Below are 20,670 nucleotides of genomic sequence, written 5' to 3' on the forward strand. Positions count from 1 at the left end.
TATAAGCTCTTCTGAAGGGAGGGCTGTTCAGAAGCAGGGGTGTCAAAAGGTTATTCCAAAATGCAAACCAAAAAGGTTTGCATTGAGAAGCAGTCCCCTCCACATAATGAGAAACAAGGAAGAACTCAGGATCTGGCAATCAGGAACACCTCAAGCTAGCTGTGGAACAAGTATTAATTAGGCTTCCAAAATAACATCTTTCTGAAAAGCAGCTGAGGTGTAATATTGCTCTTTATTAATCAAAGCAATGGGACAATGTGAACTCTGCAAAAAATAAATGGTTTGCAGATGGCTGTGTGTGCTTTAATGACAGAACACCAGTTACAGCTTTAAATGCCAGAGTCTTTCTACATTTTCTCCTCTTCAAAGAGCAATATTTTCAGTTTTCAAAGCAGTGAGGAAAGTGTGTTGGTTTCTTATTACATTTTCCCTGCAGCATAAATTCTGTTGATGTGCTTCCCTAATCATGCTAATTATACTGCCATATGTTGCTCTCATCTTTCTTTTCCTCTCCTAATGGGACATAGATCCTCTCTTTTGAATATGTCATTTGTTTATTACATTTATCAGGAGTTTTAACATTATATGGGACTTTTAATTGCTTCTTTAAACACTCAGCAGATTGAATATTAAAAACAGACATGAAGGTCAATTATAATTAATTTTTGAATTGCTCATGCCATTTTTTTTCCTCTAGTTTACTGGAAATATCAGCCCTGCAGTCCTGTTCCCGTACATACTATCTACTTGAGAACACACACATGTCCCCCAAAACTACTCTGATTGCAGTCGTGGTTCTGCCCTACCCCAAATTACTTCATGTCTTAGACAGAAATGCTGCAATAAAGTGCATTGTGCACCATATTACAATGAGTGCCATAAATACAGTGCCATTCATTCCACTTATGGACTACTGGAGTACCCCAAACAACAAAGTGAAATGTTCCTTTCTGACAGAAAAGAAAAACACAGTCATCTTCCAAACGGGAGAGGTCTCAGTGAAAAAGAAGCAGAATTTTAATAAAAGAATTTAAGATGGCTGAAGTTGAGTAGCACTTTGCACAGTCATTAGAGCCTCAGAGTACCCTCCACTGCAGAAAACAGTCAGTAAATCAGCTGAATATAGAGAAATCAAGAGTAAACTAATTACTACCCAATTATCAAATTGGTTGTTGGTATAATGACACTGGTTCTCTTTGCTTTCATGGAATTACATCATAGGAGAATTTGACCCTTTTGGCTCATTGAATTTGTATTAAAATAATCACACCAGGCTTTATAAGAGTAAATAGAAAATTCTTTCATGGTGTTTTTTCTTGGTATTAAGGTACAAACCCCATAGTCTTATTCTTCTTGAATGCTCAGAAGAGTGAACTTGTAAGCACATTAAGCTTTCTGTGTTGATGAAATAGCTTTATAACTGCAGCCCGAAAAAGAAGTGAAAAAACATCTGTTCTGCTCAGCTGTGTTCCAGCTGAAGGCCTATATGGTACCTACCATTTTGATTTTGACATCCTGTGGCAAGTACCCTCCCACTCGCACCATGAAAGGCTGGAGCTGTTGGTGGCCACTGACTCTTCAGCACCTTTGCATTCATGGCACTGGCTCTTTTGTGCCTTTATTCTTGCAGCACTGGCAGCACACTGTGTCTACAGACAGGGACCCCGAGGCACTGGAATGGACCAAGATCCACTGGGGATCTTGGGAACATGGCCAATAGATGAGCAGAGTTTGGAGCCAAGAAGACTATAAAATGGGACCCCCAGCAGAGACCCATTTGTGTGGTTCTTCAAGCAGTTATTCTGTAATCAGAAGCCCTGGGACAGCACCCAAGGAAATTTCTTAGGATTGAAAACCCTCAGCCTGCCATCGAGTGAGCAATTATGCTGAATACTCCTGAGTGAGCCCTCACCCTCTCCATTGTGGGTGATTCCACTTTCTGGGTACCCTTGAGAGGGGGGGCTGTTCCTTTCTGAAAGGATTATTCACAAGAATTAGGGATTCATAAGTTGTGTAATGCTATTCTCACCTGACATCAGAACTTGTGATATTCTTTGGTCTGTTGGAGTGCTGAGTAATTTTGATTGAAATATATCTTATTTTTTGAGTAGCTGCTCTGTTTGTTCTGCTGGTGCCTCAACCTGGCATCTGGGATTGTCATTTGCTTTGATTTGTCATGGTGGCTGCAGTGACTGCTCTATCACTTTGGTGTCCTGGTGGCACTGCCCTGTTTATCTTAGATTTTATATTACTTTTATATTATTTTATTATTTTTTTATATTATTTTACATTACCCCATGCTTGTAATAATGATCTATACAGGGTGCTGCAAATGCATAAAACCCAACAGTTTTAAAGTTCATGTTTTAAGTAATTTGTTAGAAAAGCAGCGTTGAAGAGATACAGCTTATGGGAAGTTATCTACAGTTCTCCATAAAAGGGTTATAAGCAAAGAACTTGTCCCAGCATGAGGAAAGTATTTTTCAGCAAAGTTCAGCCCAGAACAGTTATAATCCTGGTTTCTAAAAGATTGTTCACATTTATATTTTGTGGTTATGTCTTGCTGCTTTGTTCCCAGGGGTGTAGTTAGGCATTCACAGTTTGACAAAACTTCTGAATGTTTGTTCTAGGACATGAAAAAGGGGTCTCTAGAGATCCATTAAATAATTAAAGGTCAAGAAAAGTAAGATTATCCTAGGTGGCCTAGATACTTGCACACTGTGTTTTACAGAGGAAACTTTCTTTTCCTCATAGTTTTAAATGACATTTCTACCAATATTTCCATACCAGTTTTCAGGGATGCAGTTTTTCAAAGAATGATTTAAAAGTGGATGCACTCCCTCTCAGCCAAATCTTCATCTGCTAAACTACTGTGAATTTAAGTATTTTTAACTTGCTGCTGAAGAATCATAGTTGTACATTTTCCTTTTTCGCATGTAATAACTGCATATTGTCTCAAATATAAACACTTTAGACATCACTTTAGACAAACATTATTTGTTAATTTGAAACTGTGTTGCTCATCATAGTGGCTTGTTTGACTTCTGGCATCTACAGAACAGAATAAGGTCTTTTGTGGAGGCATCTGGAAGAAAGGAACTGAAAAGAACATGATATAAAGTAGCTGTCTCAATTTATTTCCATCACATACCTTGTTAGGATTTGGTACATGTCTAAGTCAATGGGATTCTTTATATGCATTTCCAGTTAGGGGAATGGGCTCTGTTTCCTCCCTGATCCACTGAACTTGGCTAATTAAATTTACATCATGTCATGCACATACCTCTGAAGTTGTATCCTTCCTAAAGAAGTGTTGCTAACATGAACAGTCCCAGTGACTCCATCAGTACCAGCCCAGGGTAAGAATTTCTGGGGATAAAACATGTTCTGCCAGTTATGTTTTTCTTCCTGTAAGGGTCATTTCAACAGTAAAAAGTAAGAATACAAGACTTGCTTAAAGAAATTGTTTTTAAGAATACTATGAGAATGCAAGTGAGCTTGTACAGCAAACCACCACAGTTAAGAGGGAAAGTGTGGAGTTACAGGCAGGTGAAAGGGTTGGAAACAACCATTTATGCTCTGCCACTTTGCAAAGATAAACATGCACAAACAAGCAAAACTGTAACTATCACTCAGGAGTTGCACAATCCTTGCCCTCAAATCAAATTTATTTAGGAATATCATCATAGGAAATACAGACAAATACAGCAGAATAAAAACACACAGTTGTAGATTGCCTTGTTGAAAATTAAATAAAAAAATACTGGCTAGATCATAACCCATAACAATATTACATAATATATCTGTCAGATATCTTAAGATATAAATACAAAATAAAACTCTTGAGGGCTAATCTATAGCTACGGCTCCTCAGTGTGCTGAATGCAGGGGTACATGCCCATAATGCTGGGGGGGAGAGATGCATATACAAACACCATTTCTTATGGCCCCATGCAGTGCTTTGGTAGCGCAGCCTTACAGGTTTCAGAGAGAAATTACTGTTCAGGGAGAGACCCTCTTGAGAAGCCTTTCTGCTATCCAAAAGTAAATTTCACCTAAGGTCAAAACCTTAACTAACACACGTGAGCTGTCTCAGTCTTCACCAAAGCACTTTTCTCCTTATCCAAACAACACACTAAGCTTTGGGTCATGTCCAGGCAAAATCTTGCTGAAAATTACAGAAGAAAGAAAGATAATCAGCTGGTATTAAAGAAAAACCAAGGACTCTTCTTATATTTCAGAAACATCTACCACAGTGATTAAAACTGAATACAAGTGAGCAAATAGAATTATTTATGGACAAATCACATTTCTATATTAATTAATGAGTTCTGCAGGCATCCAGTACCTCCTGTGAGATCAGGAGCTCCTTCTAGTTTCTGCTGTGGGAAATCTTGGTGCTGGCTATAATAACAAGACATTGTAAGCCCCACAGAATGCCCCAAGTAGTCTGCAAAATTTGCTATAATTTCTGCTTGCATTTCCAGAAGAAAATTCTTACAGAATATATAAATCATGATGGGGAAGAGACAGAAAACTTCAATGAGTTTCAATGAAGAGAACTTCAATGAAGAGACAGTCAACTTCAACTATGTCAAAAGTGTGAAACTGAAAATACAATTAAAAAAAATTATTTCTGATTGATCCAGACTTTCAGTCTCAGTGAACCATAAATTACGACATTGAGGAATATTTTATAACAAACAAATACCTAACTAGCCTAATTTTTAAAGATATCAGTCATCTTTTGTTAATTTTGAATCTGGTGGGAACTGCAGATGCACAACATATCTGAAATAAGGTCCCAAGTTCTCAGATCTTCTTGCACAAGATGAGCTACTTCCACAGTATATTGACATTTTTAAAAAGTCTGATATAATCATTATGTTTCTTGTCATGTCATAATGACAATAGGAAACCATAAGTTGGTTTGTATTTTATTACAAACAGAAAAACAAGAACAACAAAAAAGATTTCCACATTCCCAAAAAGGATGCAGAGGTGTACGGAGTGACCCAGCCTACTAATGATTTGCTCAAACACTAGCAGAGAATATATAAATTCTTAACTCTTAGCAAAAAATATCAATTGCATTATAACATGTATGATACAATTTCATTTGTTAACGTTTCATTTGTTACTGCACTGTACAGAAATGTGTCCATGCTAAATATAAGCCCTGGACCAGATACACAAAACAATATAAATGCACTTTTTTACATCCTATATGCACAAACTTTTCTTAAGTTAAAACTATGCACACTACTTATGCATAGCATGTGTATGGCTTACATATTCAATGACAGGAATTCCACCTTTTGGCACACCCTTGCCTCAGGGCTCGGAGCTCTCGCTGTTCCCCAGCTCACTTTTGATTGCTCCGCTGTCAGAAAAGAGTCACTATGGATTTATAAGGGTCCCTCAGTTTCGGGTAAGTGTTTTAGGATTCCTTCTTCACCCAGGACAAAGTGTCCCCTTGTTGTGGTTGAGCCTGACGCCTGCTGAGCTCTGGTTAAATCCCTGAAGGAGTTGAAGCAGGTGAGAATGTCTCAGTTGCCTGTTGGTCTCTGCACAGAGGGCAGTGCCACCACAAGTCCTCTTCAGAGCAGAGCATGGCTGACTGTAAAGACTTTTTGGTCAGCGAGGTAAGAACCACAAGGTCCAAAAAGGAGAACTGGGAGTGCAGCAACCTGAGTGCTTACAAATCAAGGAGGAGCATGGAAGTTTCCTGGCAGGTTCCAGCAGAGAGTCATGAGGTTGGCTGCAACACATGGGATGCCTGGGAGAGCCAGGAGAGGTCAGAAGCAGCTTGAGGGAAGCAGAGATGAAAATGGGGTCTCTTTCTGGGCACAATTCAGGCTGGAGGGCTCACTGTGAGGCTTCTTGCAGAGGTAACTGCCTGCATGCTCCATTTTTGCTGCCTCTTGGGGAAAGATGCTCAAATACTTTCTTTTTAATGAAACAAATGTTAGCAAGGATTTTGCAGGATTCACGTTGTCACCTTTGCACTTGAGACATGCCATGATAAAAGACCTCGGTGTCACTTTCCAGCTCTGTCTGAGAGGCAAACACAGCATTTTGCTGAACTGAAACAATTTTCCCATATTCCTGTAGCTGGCTCTTCTGCCCTACAAAACAACAAGCACCAGCTTCATGTAGGGCTGACATCTTTACTGATGTCTTCCAAAATTAGGACTGAGAATGTTTTAATCGTTAATACTGGATGTTATTTGATTATTTTTTTAAGAGATATTTCAAATACTGATTTTATAAACACCAGTTCTCTCCATTTGGCAGCTCCCACAGAGGGGAAGAATCCATCATCTCCACAGGCTCGTCCATGTAACTCTACAGCTTCCCTGTACAGTCTGCTTATTTTTATTTCCAGATATTTTAAGGAAGCTAACAAGTAGGACTTCAATGTTGCATGCAGCACAGTTGCATGAGCAAATATCTATAACAACGTTTCATTCTGACTGTCCACTTCCATTGGATGCCAGAAGCAGTGGAACATAACAGCAATCCTGGGCAGATGATAAATGTCATGTTTTCACATGTGTCATGGTTAACTACAAATGTCTCATGCCAGTGATGCAATACAGTGAGGTCCAGCTTTGGCTTAAAAAAGAATTTTGGCAAGTATAAGAAAGCAGAATAGAAGAGGAAATAGCAACAACAAATACATTTGAAATCTTGCAAGTTGTTAAGTGCCTTGAGTTACCAACTCAGGGGTTTACATTTTATGTTTTTGATCATTTTGTCAAATCACTCTCCACAGAAACAGTATGATCCAAGAAGTTAACAGATAGCAGCCTCTGAGAGCATGGGGAAGGAACAGCTAGAGTTCTTTTCGCCTGCAAAAGAGGTCAAATAAAAAACATAAGCAATGGATTTTTAATACTATTGCATCCAGTATTTAATATGCATGAACTGAAGATGTTTTACTATATAACCAGTCTGACATTAAGGACTGAGAGAAGTAAAATTATATTTTTTCCCTTCTTTATGTTAATCGCTTTTAAGGGGATGCAGAAAATGGGGTCTACCATGTCCCCATTTAAAAAATTTGTAATAAAACCACAGCTGGAATAAAGCAAAGGGGATAATAATAGCAATTAGTCTTTGATATAAAACTCTCCCAATAAATGACAAATTACAAAATTACCTGTCCTGCCTCAAATGTCAGAAGGCTCTAAGAAACAGCAAATCTAGTTCTGTATCAATGCTTCTTTCTGCTCAGTGGCTTTTACTATATCTTCTGATTTCTTACAGTATTTAGGCTCACCTGGAAGACAAAAAAATGTGGTTTGGAACCTGAGAGTGGAAGTTAACAAGGTTAAGAGAATCTGTACAGCCCTAGACAGACAGGAAATGTTTCCCCTTAACTTTTTTTAGGGGTAATTTGAGGTTCTAGGCACTGCTTTCTTTAATTGTGTTCTCACTAGAGGAAGCACAGGATTGAATTAATGAATCATTATGGTTTATCCATAAGGTAAAAGATAGAATGAAAATAGTAGGTCGCATTATGAAAGAGAAATATGAAGAGATTTACATTAGTAAGTGTTTAAAAAGTGAGTTTGGTTTTGGTTTATTTTATCTTGCCATTACTGAAAGTCAAAATCCATCCTCTGCAGTGAAGTGCTGTTTAAATCCTCTTTAATGAAGGCATTCAGAGTGGGAATAAGCTTCTCTCAGATAAAGATGCCAATGTCAAGTTCTAAGAATTCGATTAATTCCATGGGATAGGATCTGTGCCACAAGTAGCTTTCAAACTAGCTGATACAACATTAAGTTCAAACTGCCAATCATAATATTAAGCTGTTGCTTAAACTATTGCTTCAGTAATTTTGAATGAATACAGATGAGAAAATTACAAACTGATTAGAGCTAGTAGGCATAGGGAGAATGTAGAAATGTATGGTGTTGTTTACTAATTATAAAACTTCTCAGTTTTACAAGTTGAGTGATCTCTCCAGAGGTTAATAATGCTGAACTGAAAATGAGAAAAAGGAAAAGCACAGAAGTCTCAAACTGAAGAAGATGAGCTGAGAGGAGAAAAGTTATAAAAACAAAAATACTGGAAGAGGAAGATTTTTGAAAGGCAGGAAAAAAAAAAAAAGGTACGGAAAGGAACGGAAAGAGAAAGCAGATGACATGTGCCCTAAAATGAAAACAGAAAGGCAGTTGAAATTTCAGAGGCTCACAGTTTAGAAATGAGAAAGAGAAGAAAGGGAGCTCATGAGATGAGAATGAGGAAAGGAGAAAATTAATTCACCATGGCTTAACATTAAGCAAGTGAGGATTGCTACAGATTGCTACTTGTTTCATCATGAATAGTGGCAGAGTGGGTGCTGCCCACGCTGTAATACAGCCACCAGTGTAGGCTGTATTCCTCCAAGCAATATTCTGCCTTGTCCCCCTTATTTTACATAAATTCTGTGGCGATGAAATATAGACAACCTTGTTCTCTGACAGATTTTGAAGCCTCAAAATTGTACTAACATGAATTAGAACACGAAGTTCTTCAGATCTTGCAGCTTGAAGTTGGTTTTGGAAGGATTTAGCAAAACTTTTACTACTACCCATTAAAAAAAAAAAAAAAAAAAAAAGGAAGGAGGGCTATGGTATGAAAATCTCTTAACCTCAGTGTTTAACAGGGTTTTAGGAGTGGGATAAGAGTGGTTTGTGGAGGCTTTAAACCAAAAATCTTGTACGTTTAATTTTCATAAAAACTGAACATTGACTCCTAAACCATACATCAGTCTCTTCATGCTAATGTATGGGGTTTTGTATGTTCTAAGTCTGCTCTCTAAAATGTTGCTAATGGCTATTACCTTGTAATCCCTTTCCTCTTTAAAACCACAGGATTTGCTGTGGTTTTCATCCCAGTGTGCACCAGGGACACCCATGAAGCAGGGGATCTGCACCCGCTTTGCAGAGATGCAAAGTTCCACCCCACAGGGCCCCCGTGGCACTGAAGGGTCACTGGCATTTGCATGGCATGGGTGGCTACTGGATGCCACTTGCACTGCCATCAATCATGTTGTTGATGTGGATCTGTCCACTGCTATTTAACCTGGTTATCCTCCAGAGGCTTTCAGTTACTGCCTGCTGATGACAGTGAATGCTTTGTATAACTCGATGTGACTGGGCAGTCTTCTGCTGTCATACAGAGTGAAATTGCTGATAATCTGTTCCATCACAGATTTATTATCTCCTTTACATTTTGATATTAAGGATTAATGCAGCTATCATCGTGAGTGAAGAATTAAAACTGTGCCAATTAACATTTATAAATCATTGAAACGTGGAGCTGTTTAATTAAACATAGCAGTTTTTAAAATGAATGTTCTAATTAATAAAGCACTCGAGAGAAAAGGAAAATCATCACTTAAAAAAAAAATCACCTTAAAACAGTTCCATTTAATCTTGTAACACTCAATTAAAAGAGAGTTGATTGAGTGAGAGAGTTGAAAGAGAGATGATGGAAAGGACAAAGGTGTTGTGGAGAAAAATCACTTTCGGTCACAACTGAAGTTTGTGTAATAGCAACTTCAGTTCTCCCTTTGCACTGACCAGGAAACAGCACAGAGCCACTCCTGTTGATAAAACACTACATCTTACAAGAGGCACACCTAGATACAAGGAGAGGAAAACAGTCTCTGTTGTCTTTTAAATGAGGAACCCCCTCATCACAGTACATCCATCCAGTGACAGTTCCCAAGAATGCAGATAGATCATCTGCATCCCATTGCTCCCCATCTCTGATATAACTCAGGCACTGACTCACAGAAAACCAAACTGAGGTTTCTGCTTTTTATAAAGACAGAAGAGATGTTAACAATGACAGTTAACATATGAAATTTCAATCTGAATAACTATGTTGCTTTTCTTTTTGCTTTCTGACTCAGTCTCTGAGCCTCAGTGCCTGCAGATGCTTGCTGCTCTGTCCCAGGAGTCAGCTGATACTGCTTCAGCCTTCTACATCCTCTCCTTAGTACAAAATATACAGAGAAAGAACAATCTCTAATAATGCATAGAGGCATAGTGCTCACTAGAATAATCAAATAATTCTAGTTTGAGAAACAGGAAAACATGTAAGGCCACGTGTCTATGCTACCTTTTGTTTGCTTGAAGTGACATTCCATTGAAACTATCTGATCTTGGCACACAGGAGTCCTTTCTGGATCCACTGGCAAAAGTGAAAAGTAGGGATGCTACCAGTGATGCATCTCCCTTCTGTGCTGAGTGCTGTGGCACCAGACACAAAACAATCCCTCAACCATGTCAAACATCACTTATGCAGAAAAACAGGAAGGGGACTGTAAAAACAGAGATTGCTCTGCTATTTTTAGTTATTAGGCTTCTACACACACTGCAGCAATAAAAACTCTTGAAATGATATTAAGTATCTACATTCAAACAGTTAAATGCAATTCCCTCCATTTAGAATTGTAAATCATTTCACCACTGTAAGAGAAATGTGAAATGTTTTAGCTTGAGTTTTCCCTTTGCTATTGAATATTGCAGAATATTTCTATACTGAATGCTTACACAGAATCACAGAATCATCCAGGTTAGAAAGGACCTCTGAGATCATCATGTCCAACCCTTGATCCACTAGACTAGACCATGGCACTGAGTGCCACATTCAGTCTCTTCTTAAAAAACTCCAGGGACAGAGGACCCACCACCTCCCTGGGCAGCCCATTCCAATGCCTGATCACCCTCTCTGTAAAGAATTTTTTCCTAATATCTAACCTAAACGTCCCCTGACAGAGCTTAAAAGCATGCCCTATTGTCTTGCAGCATCTCCCTTTTCAGTTAGTTTTACCACTGAGGCACAATTTCATATCCTGCTGAAACCCAACCCTGGTAATCCCAACAGAAAGAGGAGAAGAGGGTGGCTTTCTGTCAGATAAGCACCTGTGCCAGTTGAGTGAATCCACTGACAATATCAGAGCTGAGGACATGAACAGGTGGTAGAGATTCATCTCCCTGAGGTCATTAGAAGAGCACGACTGGCTCCCTGAGTTGGCCAGGCCAGCACAGAAAAAGTGAATAAGTCACTCAGAGTATAAAAGAGAAACAAATTATTTTGAAGAAAGCAACAGGCTTGAGCTGGCTTCAGCTCATGTATGCTTTGCACACCCAGTGTTGTGTTGGTGAGCATATTCGAGAGGCAAGTAATGGGAATCACAGGAGCACTGTGACTGAGCAACATATTGAAATTGCTCTGTTTCACTAAATGTAACTTCCATTTGTTTTCAGTATATTTTGTATCACTCTGCAAAATAAAAATCTCATGAAACATCAACTATCTTCAAATAAGTAAATACGATACTAAATATTACACCCTTAGGGTGTGAAATATCTACAAGCACCTGGCCAGACAGTATTTGATTCTGATATTAACATGCTAAAGAAACTAGGAAAAATATTCATCAAGCTCTTCGTTTACCTGGGTATTTATCTATGCTGGAAAATGAACAGAAATAATCACAGAAAATGGGTGAGGGTAAATTCAATATACCACAGTAAGCAGAAGTTCCACATAACATTACAACTAAGAATACCTTCAAATATCAAATGCCTTTTAAAAAGAACACCTAAGCAATATCCTTATTTTATGCATAATAGCACTCTACTAAAAATTTGTGACAGTCTAAATCAGAAACCCAGTTTCATTTTGTGGTTTTCTGACTTGAGGGACTATGAATTACTTGTGAGGGAATTCATGAAAGGTCCATGAATCCAAAAGAAATGCAAACTTACTTTCTGTAGGCTTAAGTTGGCTGACCAGGGATACAAATTTTCACTGGAAATATTCTAAGGATTCACAGATCTAAATAGGTGAAAAGTCACTATTCTAGAACGCAAGATCCAAAGACTTGGAAATGCCTAAATTTCCCGAATTTCCCATGACAACAACATTTTGACGATGTAATGTCTTGTGACAATATAATTTCCCAGGAACAACAACAAGAACTGATGACTAAGTTTGTTGACAAACAGTTGCAGAAAAACAGTTTTCCAACTAACTTACAGACCTATGCAGAACAGAGTTTTACCATGGCTGGATGTGTGATCTGTCAATGGCATGAGCAGGAGCCTCTGTGTTTTACACACTATCACCAGCAAGGAAAGGCACAGCTTGTAGTAAAGGAGAGGTTTTGGAAAAATCCTTCCAGTTCTGTTTCATTTCCAAAGATTTTTATACATCAGTCTACAATTTTCAGTTGCAGATGTTTAGTTCCAGTAGAGAAATCTACATTTCTGTGCCAAAGCTTTCCATGGCAATCAGCAGCAACTGAGATGTGTGCTGCAAAACCTACAATAGCTCAGATGTAAGTGGAGGAATCCCCACAAGGGAGTATAATTTGCTGTTTCTCTGTGATTAATAACTTGATTTAACTACATCTCCTGCTAGATATCCCCTTTTGCCATGGCTTGCTATTAGGCCATGGTTAAGTACAACTCCCTCTTTGGTGATTCAATAGCTCCACAATACCCCTGTATGAGCTCTGGCTTTATGTTCACAACATTACCAATACTATTTATTTCCACAAAATAATTAAAGCAATCTCTTATTTCTATTTTTTATTGTTCTGAATTCTGAACTCTTTTTGAATATTTCCACTTCTAGTGAAGGAACATACTTGTATAGGTAGAATTCATGTTATTAAATATGTTTTACCAAAAAAGCCCTTCCAAATCATGTTTGCCTTTGGAATTACACTATTATAAATGCAATCACTTCTTACCCTTTTCATAAACTTTTCAGTTTGAAGTGCTAAAATACAAGGCATTCTGCAGAAAATTCCCAGCCTTAGAAAATTAATGAGATTAGCTTTTTTCTAAAATAAGAAATCTCTCTTCTCACAGAAAAGGTAGAATGTAAAGACTGACAAGGCAACAGAGTGCCCTTACTGCAGGCTGAGTTGTATCTGACCTCTCAAACAGCTTTTTTGTTGGTCAGTCATCTAAAGGCCCCCAAAGACAGCCACACCAGAACTGCCTTCTGCATAGCTGGAAAGACAGAGGCTGTGGCTTTTCTTATTGTGTTCCTCATCCAGGAAACGGGAAATTTTTCTGTAGCAAGACGAACCTCTTTTAGGGCATGGCGCTTTAAGGTCCAACCAGGTGTTCCAGCAGAGACTCACAAATAGTGCTCTGAGTCTGTTGCCCTCAGGACTGGTCAGCCTGGATCAGTGCTATTGCTCCAGAAGCAACTGACCTCTCTGCTGGCTTGCTCAGGACTGAGCTGAGCCTCTGCTTCAAGCCTCACCTTTTATTGGCCCCCTAACCCTGCTCATGCGCAGTTGGGGCCCACCCTAATCAGGCACAGGTGGGCTTAACACAAGCTCATGCCCACTGCCTGGCAATTAGTGGCACCTGGTTGCCTCATTTCACTACATTTTTCTAAGGCACTAAAATTCCAAGTTGGGCTCTAATACAAAAGTGGTGCAAAAAATACACGTCAAAGGACAAACTTGCCAATTAATAGTCAATTTGTCAACTTCAACTGCTGTGAAATTTATTTTAGTGTAAATATTTGGAGTTAGAATGCTGAAATAACCATCTGTTATTTTTTATGGAAAAAAACCTGTCAACAAAAACAGGATACAGAACTCTAGAATACGTGGGAGTTCTCCATAAAAGCATTTTTGAGCAATATGCCAAGTCATATACTTGAGTTTAAGCTAAGCCTTATAAGTACTTCAGTGTTGCTGCTCAGACAATGCCATGTTTCTGGCACAATATCACAAGGCTCACTGTCATAAAAGCAGTAATGTGTTTAGCATTTTAATTAGGAATGAGGAAAAGAAGTGTCACAAATCTTATTCTAACAGTAAGCAAATTCAGAGAATGAAGTGAAAATGCACAGTGCCTTTTTACTTTGATAGCATCTCTTCCTGTTGCTAGAGCACCTTACCCTTGTCTTACAGTCACCAGATACCAAATCATAGCCAGTTTGTGATAAAATACTTACATTCTAAAATCAAATTCTGACATAGGAATTCTCTGACTGCTCCTCTTGTCCTGCAAACTATAGTCAGGAGACTGAGCTTTCTGATTATGATGACACAATTCCACTCCTACTACAGTTAGCAAATTCCATCTGCTTAAATTTAACTCTAAAAGTTGCATTACATTTAGTACAAAGGATGTGGTCTACAAATCAATAAGCATATTATGCACCTAAACTAAGGGAGATGTATTTTTATAGCAAAGAATAATTACCTATTTCAAGAGGAAATGTAAGATATTTCTGTTTTGAAATTTTACCTCATTCTCCAATAGCAAACTGCTATTCATATGCATCTTTAAATTACTTTTAAACCAGTTTTCCAGTTCAGCTAAAGGTCTTGGTATTTTACATAAAAAATTTTAACAAGATACCAAATAGCTAATATCAAGAAGATGATATTTGCTTATGTAACTCAGCTTTTATTTGATGGTTTTAGGCCACTGCTGCTTCTACATGACCGAAGAAAATGTCTTACGCTGGTGGTTAGCACAACACCTTATTTCATTATTTCACATTACTGTTGATGTTTGACAGGGAGGTACCAGGCACTGCTGCAGCTTCACACTGGGCAGCGTCATTAGATTGATTGGTGCTCTGTGAGAAAGCATTACCATTCAGTGGGTCTCTTTGCTGGGGTTCTTGCTGGGTATCGGTGAGATCTTTCGGGTTCGGCTCAGAGTTAGTGCTTTGTTCTGAGTTGGATTCATCATTTAGAGGAGTGTCCAAAGAGACTACTTGTGGGACGACGGGTCTGGGAGGACAGGCTGTGCCATCGCTTCCCTGACTACTTTCATTCTGTATCCTTCTTGTCTCTTCCTGTAACTGTGCATCTGTGGAATTTCTGCTTTGGTCTTTTTCCTGTTCACCAACATTTTTCACAAGTTTTTCTACGAAGAGGGAACAAAATATGTGAATTAGATAAGAAGGATATGCCACAGTTGTTTGATTTCAGAGTAGTGACTGATAGAGATGTACATGGGAACATTGTGAACACAGACTTTCTGCATGAGGGCACCTCCACTGGTGTCTTTAATATGAGTGAGATTCTGCTCTGGATTACACTTTTTGAAGTGAACCATAGTGGTCTGCTTTCTGCTTTGATCTCTAATTTGTACCTCTTTTTTATGGTTATTGTACAGAACAAGGAGCATCACCAGACACAGTGTAAGCTGAAGGATGGGAGTTGGGGAACCCTGTGCTGCAGGCATGAGCCTTGCCAGTGGTGTTACCACCACAGGACCAGGAGAAGCAGAGCTCATCAGTCCTGGAACAGATAAAGGGCATGGAGGGGAGCACCTTGCTGGGGATGAGAGAGGCATCAGAACTTAAGGGAAGCTCTGATGGAAGTTGGCCTATCAGCCTGGAAAAGCCCAAAATGTCAGCTACTACAGAGCTTCAGCTGAAACAAGGGTTATACAGATGCGAAACAGTCCTGCTGACATTATGGCTAATAACACACAGAGGATGGGAAGGAAGAAATACAGGGGAAATTCTGTTTCAGAATACAGCAGCTACAGGAGAAAATAATGTTTGTGGAAGGCTCTACTCCTTGTGCTACTGCAGAGATTTGGAGAACAGTACAAACAAAATGGCCTAGAGTTAAAAAGGAGACAAAACAGAGCAGCACAGAGAGATGGTCCCAAGGAGAACCAGAAGACGAACAAAACAGAATGGAAAACTTGATGGAGGGTGAATAGTCTTATAAAAAATAACTGTACAATCTTCATGGATTCTTGCTATTAGAATCTCTGCTTTCTAAATACATATTATAAAATTTGTATACTATTACAGAAGTTACAAACCCATCAATTTAAACAGTGAAAGCAATTCCTTTGAACAACACCTCTACAGACTAGCTGCATGATGCTGCGCTGATTTTCCACCTCAGCTGTGCACTCTGTACTGGATCATGGAAGGAAACTGAGCACTGAGATGTGTGAGTTCAACTGGCAGCTCCCAGAAATTCCAGTTGTGAGTGACCAGCTCAAATACAATCAAAGTGATTGTATATGACAACTGAAAGAAAGCCCAGTCTGTAATTACATTTCTAACACAGGTTATATTTGGCATCTTCATCTCTTCATCACCTCACTCTGATTACGAGGAAAGCTCCCCCTGAAATACAATTTGGGCTGTGAAAGGGGACAATGTCACTGTTTGAACAGGGGGAACTCAAGAAGGAAGGATTCCAAACCTCAACTGATGTGTAGAAGCATGGAATAGTTAAATAATTTTCTTCTTTTTTTCAGTTCTTATACTTCCTGTCGTTCTTTTTAAAAAAACAAGAACTTTAAAAATTGGGCAATTTTGAAATTGTTAATTTTTTGGTTTGGTTTGGTTTTATTTTGTTTTGTTTTTACAAGCTTTAGAGACTAGAGACATGTTTGTTTAGGACTCCAAATCTCCTAAAACTTTGAAAGGCAGTCTTTTTATACAGACCTCAGTGCAGCTCTTACAAAGATGCAGTTGGGCTAAAGCTAAACACATTAAGAAACAGACATATGCAACTTGAAGCAAATCTGATGTTCAATCCAGATATGTTAATTAAAGCATCTGTCACTCATGGTATAATCTACCTGCCTAGATTTTTTGATTTATGTTTCATATTTGATTATGTCTCATTTTCCTCTATATGTCAGATATACAAGCATTTTTCCTTAACTTTATAAAATAGACAAGAAAAAAGTCCCAAGAATACATAGCAGTACCTCACCAAGGTATTTAGACATTGATCCTTCCACTTTCAACTCCTCACACAAATTTCATCACAGATGTAGGAGTATATAAAACCACTGCAAACCAACGTGGCAAGAGCACATCCATCCTGTTCCCACTGCTTTTAGCACTTTTCTGGAATAGCTCAAAAACTGCTTATGACCTAAATATTTTAGCACTGCAAATCACTGTCACTGGTCCTAGATGGGACTCCTAATTTAGTCCCCTGAATTTATTTTTCTCTAAGAGATTAAAGCAGCCCATTAGTCATGTGCCAAACCATCAGCTGGTTTCTATGACAGTCACACATCCTCCCACTACTCAGCCTTCCTAGTGGCTGCTAAATTACATCAACATTAAATTACATTAACATGCTATCAGATTATCACTCTCAGATTTTTGCATTTCAGCAGCTGTTACTTTCTTCTTATTAGTGAGTCTTTGGAGAAAATCTTTCAGACCAAATGGAACCAAACCCTGTGGTTATTGTGCCTGGCAGTATGCAGGACTGAAAGTGCCTAAGGGTGACTTGCAGGTACAATGCATAAGTCTTTCAGAAGGGACATTTAGTATTCAAACCAAACCAAACCAACAACAAAAAAGAGCTGATCTCTACTCCAAAAATGCATTAGTTGTCACTTTTTCATATTTATTTAGAGCTTGGTTCAGCCTTGCATATGTTTGGTGCCACCCTGCTGCAATCCATGCTCCCAGGCATGCAGCACAGAAGGTGTTGAGGCCAAGGTTTATCACTGATCACTTCCTCTACAAATAATGAAACCTCCATTCAGGCCCTGCCACAGTTAATTCCTCAGAAGAGTTACTTAAGCATAAAAAGGGAATGAGAAGTAGCACTGCTGGTGTATTATCTTGGAGTTAAACAGCACCAGCATGCTTCAGTGATGCACTGAACTGGCAGCTGGAGCCTTAGTCTGTATGTTAAGCTCCTTCATATTATTACATGACCTGAGGTGAGTGTCCTAAGCTGTCTGTGTGCTTTTTTGATCAACTGTAAAGTGAAAAGGATTTTATTTACAATGCCTACCAAACAGATGGTAAGCATGACTATTAACTAGCCCATCCCCTTCCACTCTGCTAAGAATAACTAGGCTTTCCAACCACTGACAACTTAATTAGTAAATCTTCAGAATATTTTTATAGAACAAAATAAGGATGAAGGAATAAACATTGTATTTTTAAAATATTAAGTTTTTATGTTACAATTTCTCTATGTTTTAACAGTAACTCCATAATGAAGGACTTCACCTGATATTTAAATCTTTCCCAACAAGTTGTATGTTTGTTCCAGCTTTATCAGAGGGTCACTAACTTCTGGATCTTAAAATCCATTTACTAAACATTTTCTCTAATGAAACAACCTCTCAGACTCATCTGAGCATCTTTACTTACCATTTGCTACAACTACCACAACTGCAAATAGCAACAGCAGTCAGCAGTATGAGTTGAAAAATGATGTGTTGAGTTGAACAAAGAAAGATTATTTGGTGATTAGGTGTTTGGAATATTAATTAAACAGTAAAATTTTCAAGTTAGAATCCCAGTTTTATCATTATGGTGATTCCCTGTTAGCTGAACTCCCTGAAAAGCTTGAGAAACATTCCTTAAATTCTCCAGTGGTGAAAGGTTGAAGACCCTAAGGCTATTGAGCACTGAGCTCCTTGGAATTAATTATGCAAGTCATGGCCTTTTTAGCAAAATGAAACCATCTTATTTAGTGAGCCTACCTGTGTCACCTTATCCTGAAAAGGTGAGAAGCTGGAATGAGTTCAAGTCATGCTCAGGAAATAACTGGGATTGTTGTTAGTTTCCTTTCTATATTACTTGTACATCTGTATTCTTACATTTTATAGAGAAAACTCCCAAGCCTGTGAACCAATCTGGGAAAAATATCTAGTGTTTGCAGAGCCCAGTGACAAGAATGCATGTAGTTCTCTTAAGAGTACAAGTACTGTTTGCCATAGTCATCTCAGGAAGTGGTTTTGGAGATCTATGCTAACATCCAACCTGTTTACTATCATGGTATACAACATACAGATGATTCCTCCATGCACTCATCTCTCTGGAGTTTGTCATAAATTTTCTGCCTAGGAAGAAAAGTAACAGCATTTCTTTCACCTGGAAGTGATTTACCCCTGGTATACTTCCCCTTTTTCTGTCCTCATGCTAACAAATGAATAAACAGAACTTTATACACATGCCCAGAGGGACCTAAAGACTTTTCATCAAGTAGTAGTGTCAGAGAGAGTAGCAGGTGACCCAGACAGGATGGAAAAAATTATCTGAGGTTCAAGGTCTCAAGTTACTCACTTACAAGCTCAGTCAAACTTGAATGCAATCTGAAATGAATTAGAAGTGGAAAGGGGATGCATTTAAATATTTATCATTCTTTTCTAGATGTTAATTTTAGACAATCTGATTGAGGATTTTCAGCCTTTGCAGGGTGCAGCTTCTGAGCAGATACAGACAAGCTGGGGAAGTTTCCTTTTCTAGTTATGTGACAATGAACTCATGTGCTACCTCAGATGCTGCTTTCTCCAGAGCTGCTTTGACTTAGTGAAAACCTCTTTTCCAGGAGCCCTGAGTGCTCACATAAGGAGGAAGTGCCCAGACATTGCTTGCAAAACCTGAATGGAAAATATCTTAACTTTCATGAAGCCTATACCCCCAAAGAGCTTTTATTAAAAAGCTTACTAGCTGCCTACTAAAGAAATATAAATCTGTACTCAGAAGTATTTCCAGAATTCACAAGGGTCCTCTAGATTCTAACCAGACACACTGTGCCATGTTCCAGTTTCACAGCAGAAAGCATGTTTTTCAAGATCTTGCTGAGCCTCCCCTTAATATTGACTGTATAGAGAAACAATTCTTGAATCTTCTGTTGTGAGAAGCTTTGTGTTTTCAATGGCTGCCAACAGCCCAGTAAAACTGGGCTAAATTTATCAGTACTTTTCAGAGCACTACAAAGCACTGGAAATAAAGGGGGAAATATCTTTTTGATAGCACAGTACACCTCCAAGACCTTATACCAAAAAGCTCTCTCCTGGGAGAGAGCAAAACAGGACCACCTAAACAAACATTAAGACATAACATATATGAATACAAGACAACTATGTATTTTTTTAAGTTGAAGGAAATAAAAAAAATAAAGTAGGGGAGATGTCAAGCAGTAACCTATAAAAACATTCCACTTGAACATATCATACCTTCTACTGCTAACTCTTTCCATCTTTCTTTGTTTGCTTGAATGATCTTCATCAAGTTGTTCTTAAAGCTTGTTAGGTCTACAGTTGTTAGAGAATTTTCTGTGGGACTCCCTCCATCACTTGTGCTTTTAAAACCTGGCCTTCTTTGTGCTTCAGCATTGCTTACTACTCCCAAACTATTCTGGCTGCAGATGGGAAAAATGATTAAAATATGAACAAAGTCAGGCAATTTTAATAATACACAAACAGTTTATTTGAATCAAATTCCTTAGGACCTACATGCAATCACAAATTCAAACAGTTTTCTGCAGAGTGCCTGAGATACAAGACATTTCTTCACCTTATGAAGCTGTAACCTGGTACTGATTCTTACTGACTTTTATCCAGGGGATTCTGTAAAAAAATGTGACAGCTGAAAATACATTACCCGTAAGTTTGTTCTTGAAAGAATGCTTATGCAGCCATTTTGGAGCAGCTTCTTAGCTGGATTTTCAGACAGTGAATTGTATCTTTGGGACTCACAGGAAAGACATCTGATTGTTATTTGCTGACTAATTTTAAAAATGTAAGAGATGAAACTCTCTGACAGGTACATAAGTTTTGCTTTGGCTGAAAATTCTTCAAGGTACATACCTTCAAGTGTGGCCAGAATAGGATTAAATGCCATGGCTCTGAAACCTGTTTAAGAGCTACTGCACC

The 20,670-nt window shown here is 38.5% G+C and overlaps 1 protein-coding gene across 1 annotated transcript in view; it reads right to left on the reverse strand.

Moving 5' to 3' along the window:
- Positions 1-6,296: 6,296 nt before the first annotated feature.
- The window catches only part of PDE1A (phosphodiesterase 1A), a 38,578-nt gene continuing 24,204 nt past the window's right edge, over positions 6,297-20,670 (reverse strand). The window contains exons 11-13 of the mRNA XM_030454013.1: positions 19,972-20,156; positions 14,644-14,919; positions 6,297-6,854 (exon numbers count right to left, since the gene is read on the reverse strand). Of these exons, the coding sequence (XP_030309873.1) occupies positions 6,799-6,854; positions 14,644-14,919; positions 19,972-20,156 (517 nt within the window). The 3' untranslated portion in view covers positions 6,297-6,798. The remainder of the gene's footprint in view (positions 6,855-14,643; positions 14,920-19,971; positions 20,157-20,670) is intronic.

The sequence above is a fragment of the Calypte anna genome, chromosome 7 (genome assembly GCF_003957555.1).
Source record: "Calypte anna isolate BGI_N300 chromosome 7, bCalAnn1_v1.p, whole genome shotgun sequence".
NCBI lineage: Eukaryota > Metazoa > Chordata > Aves > Apodiformes > Trochilidae > Calypte > Calypte anna.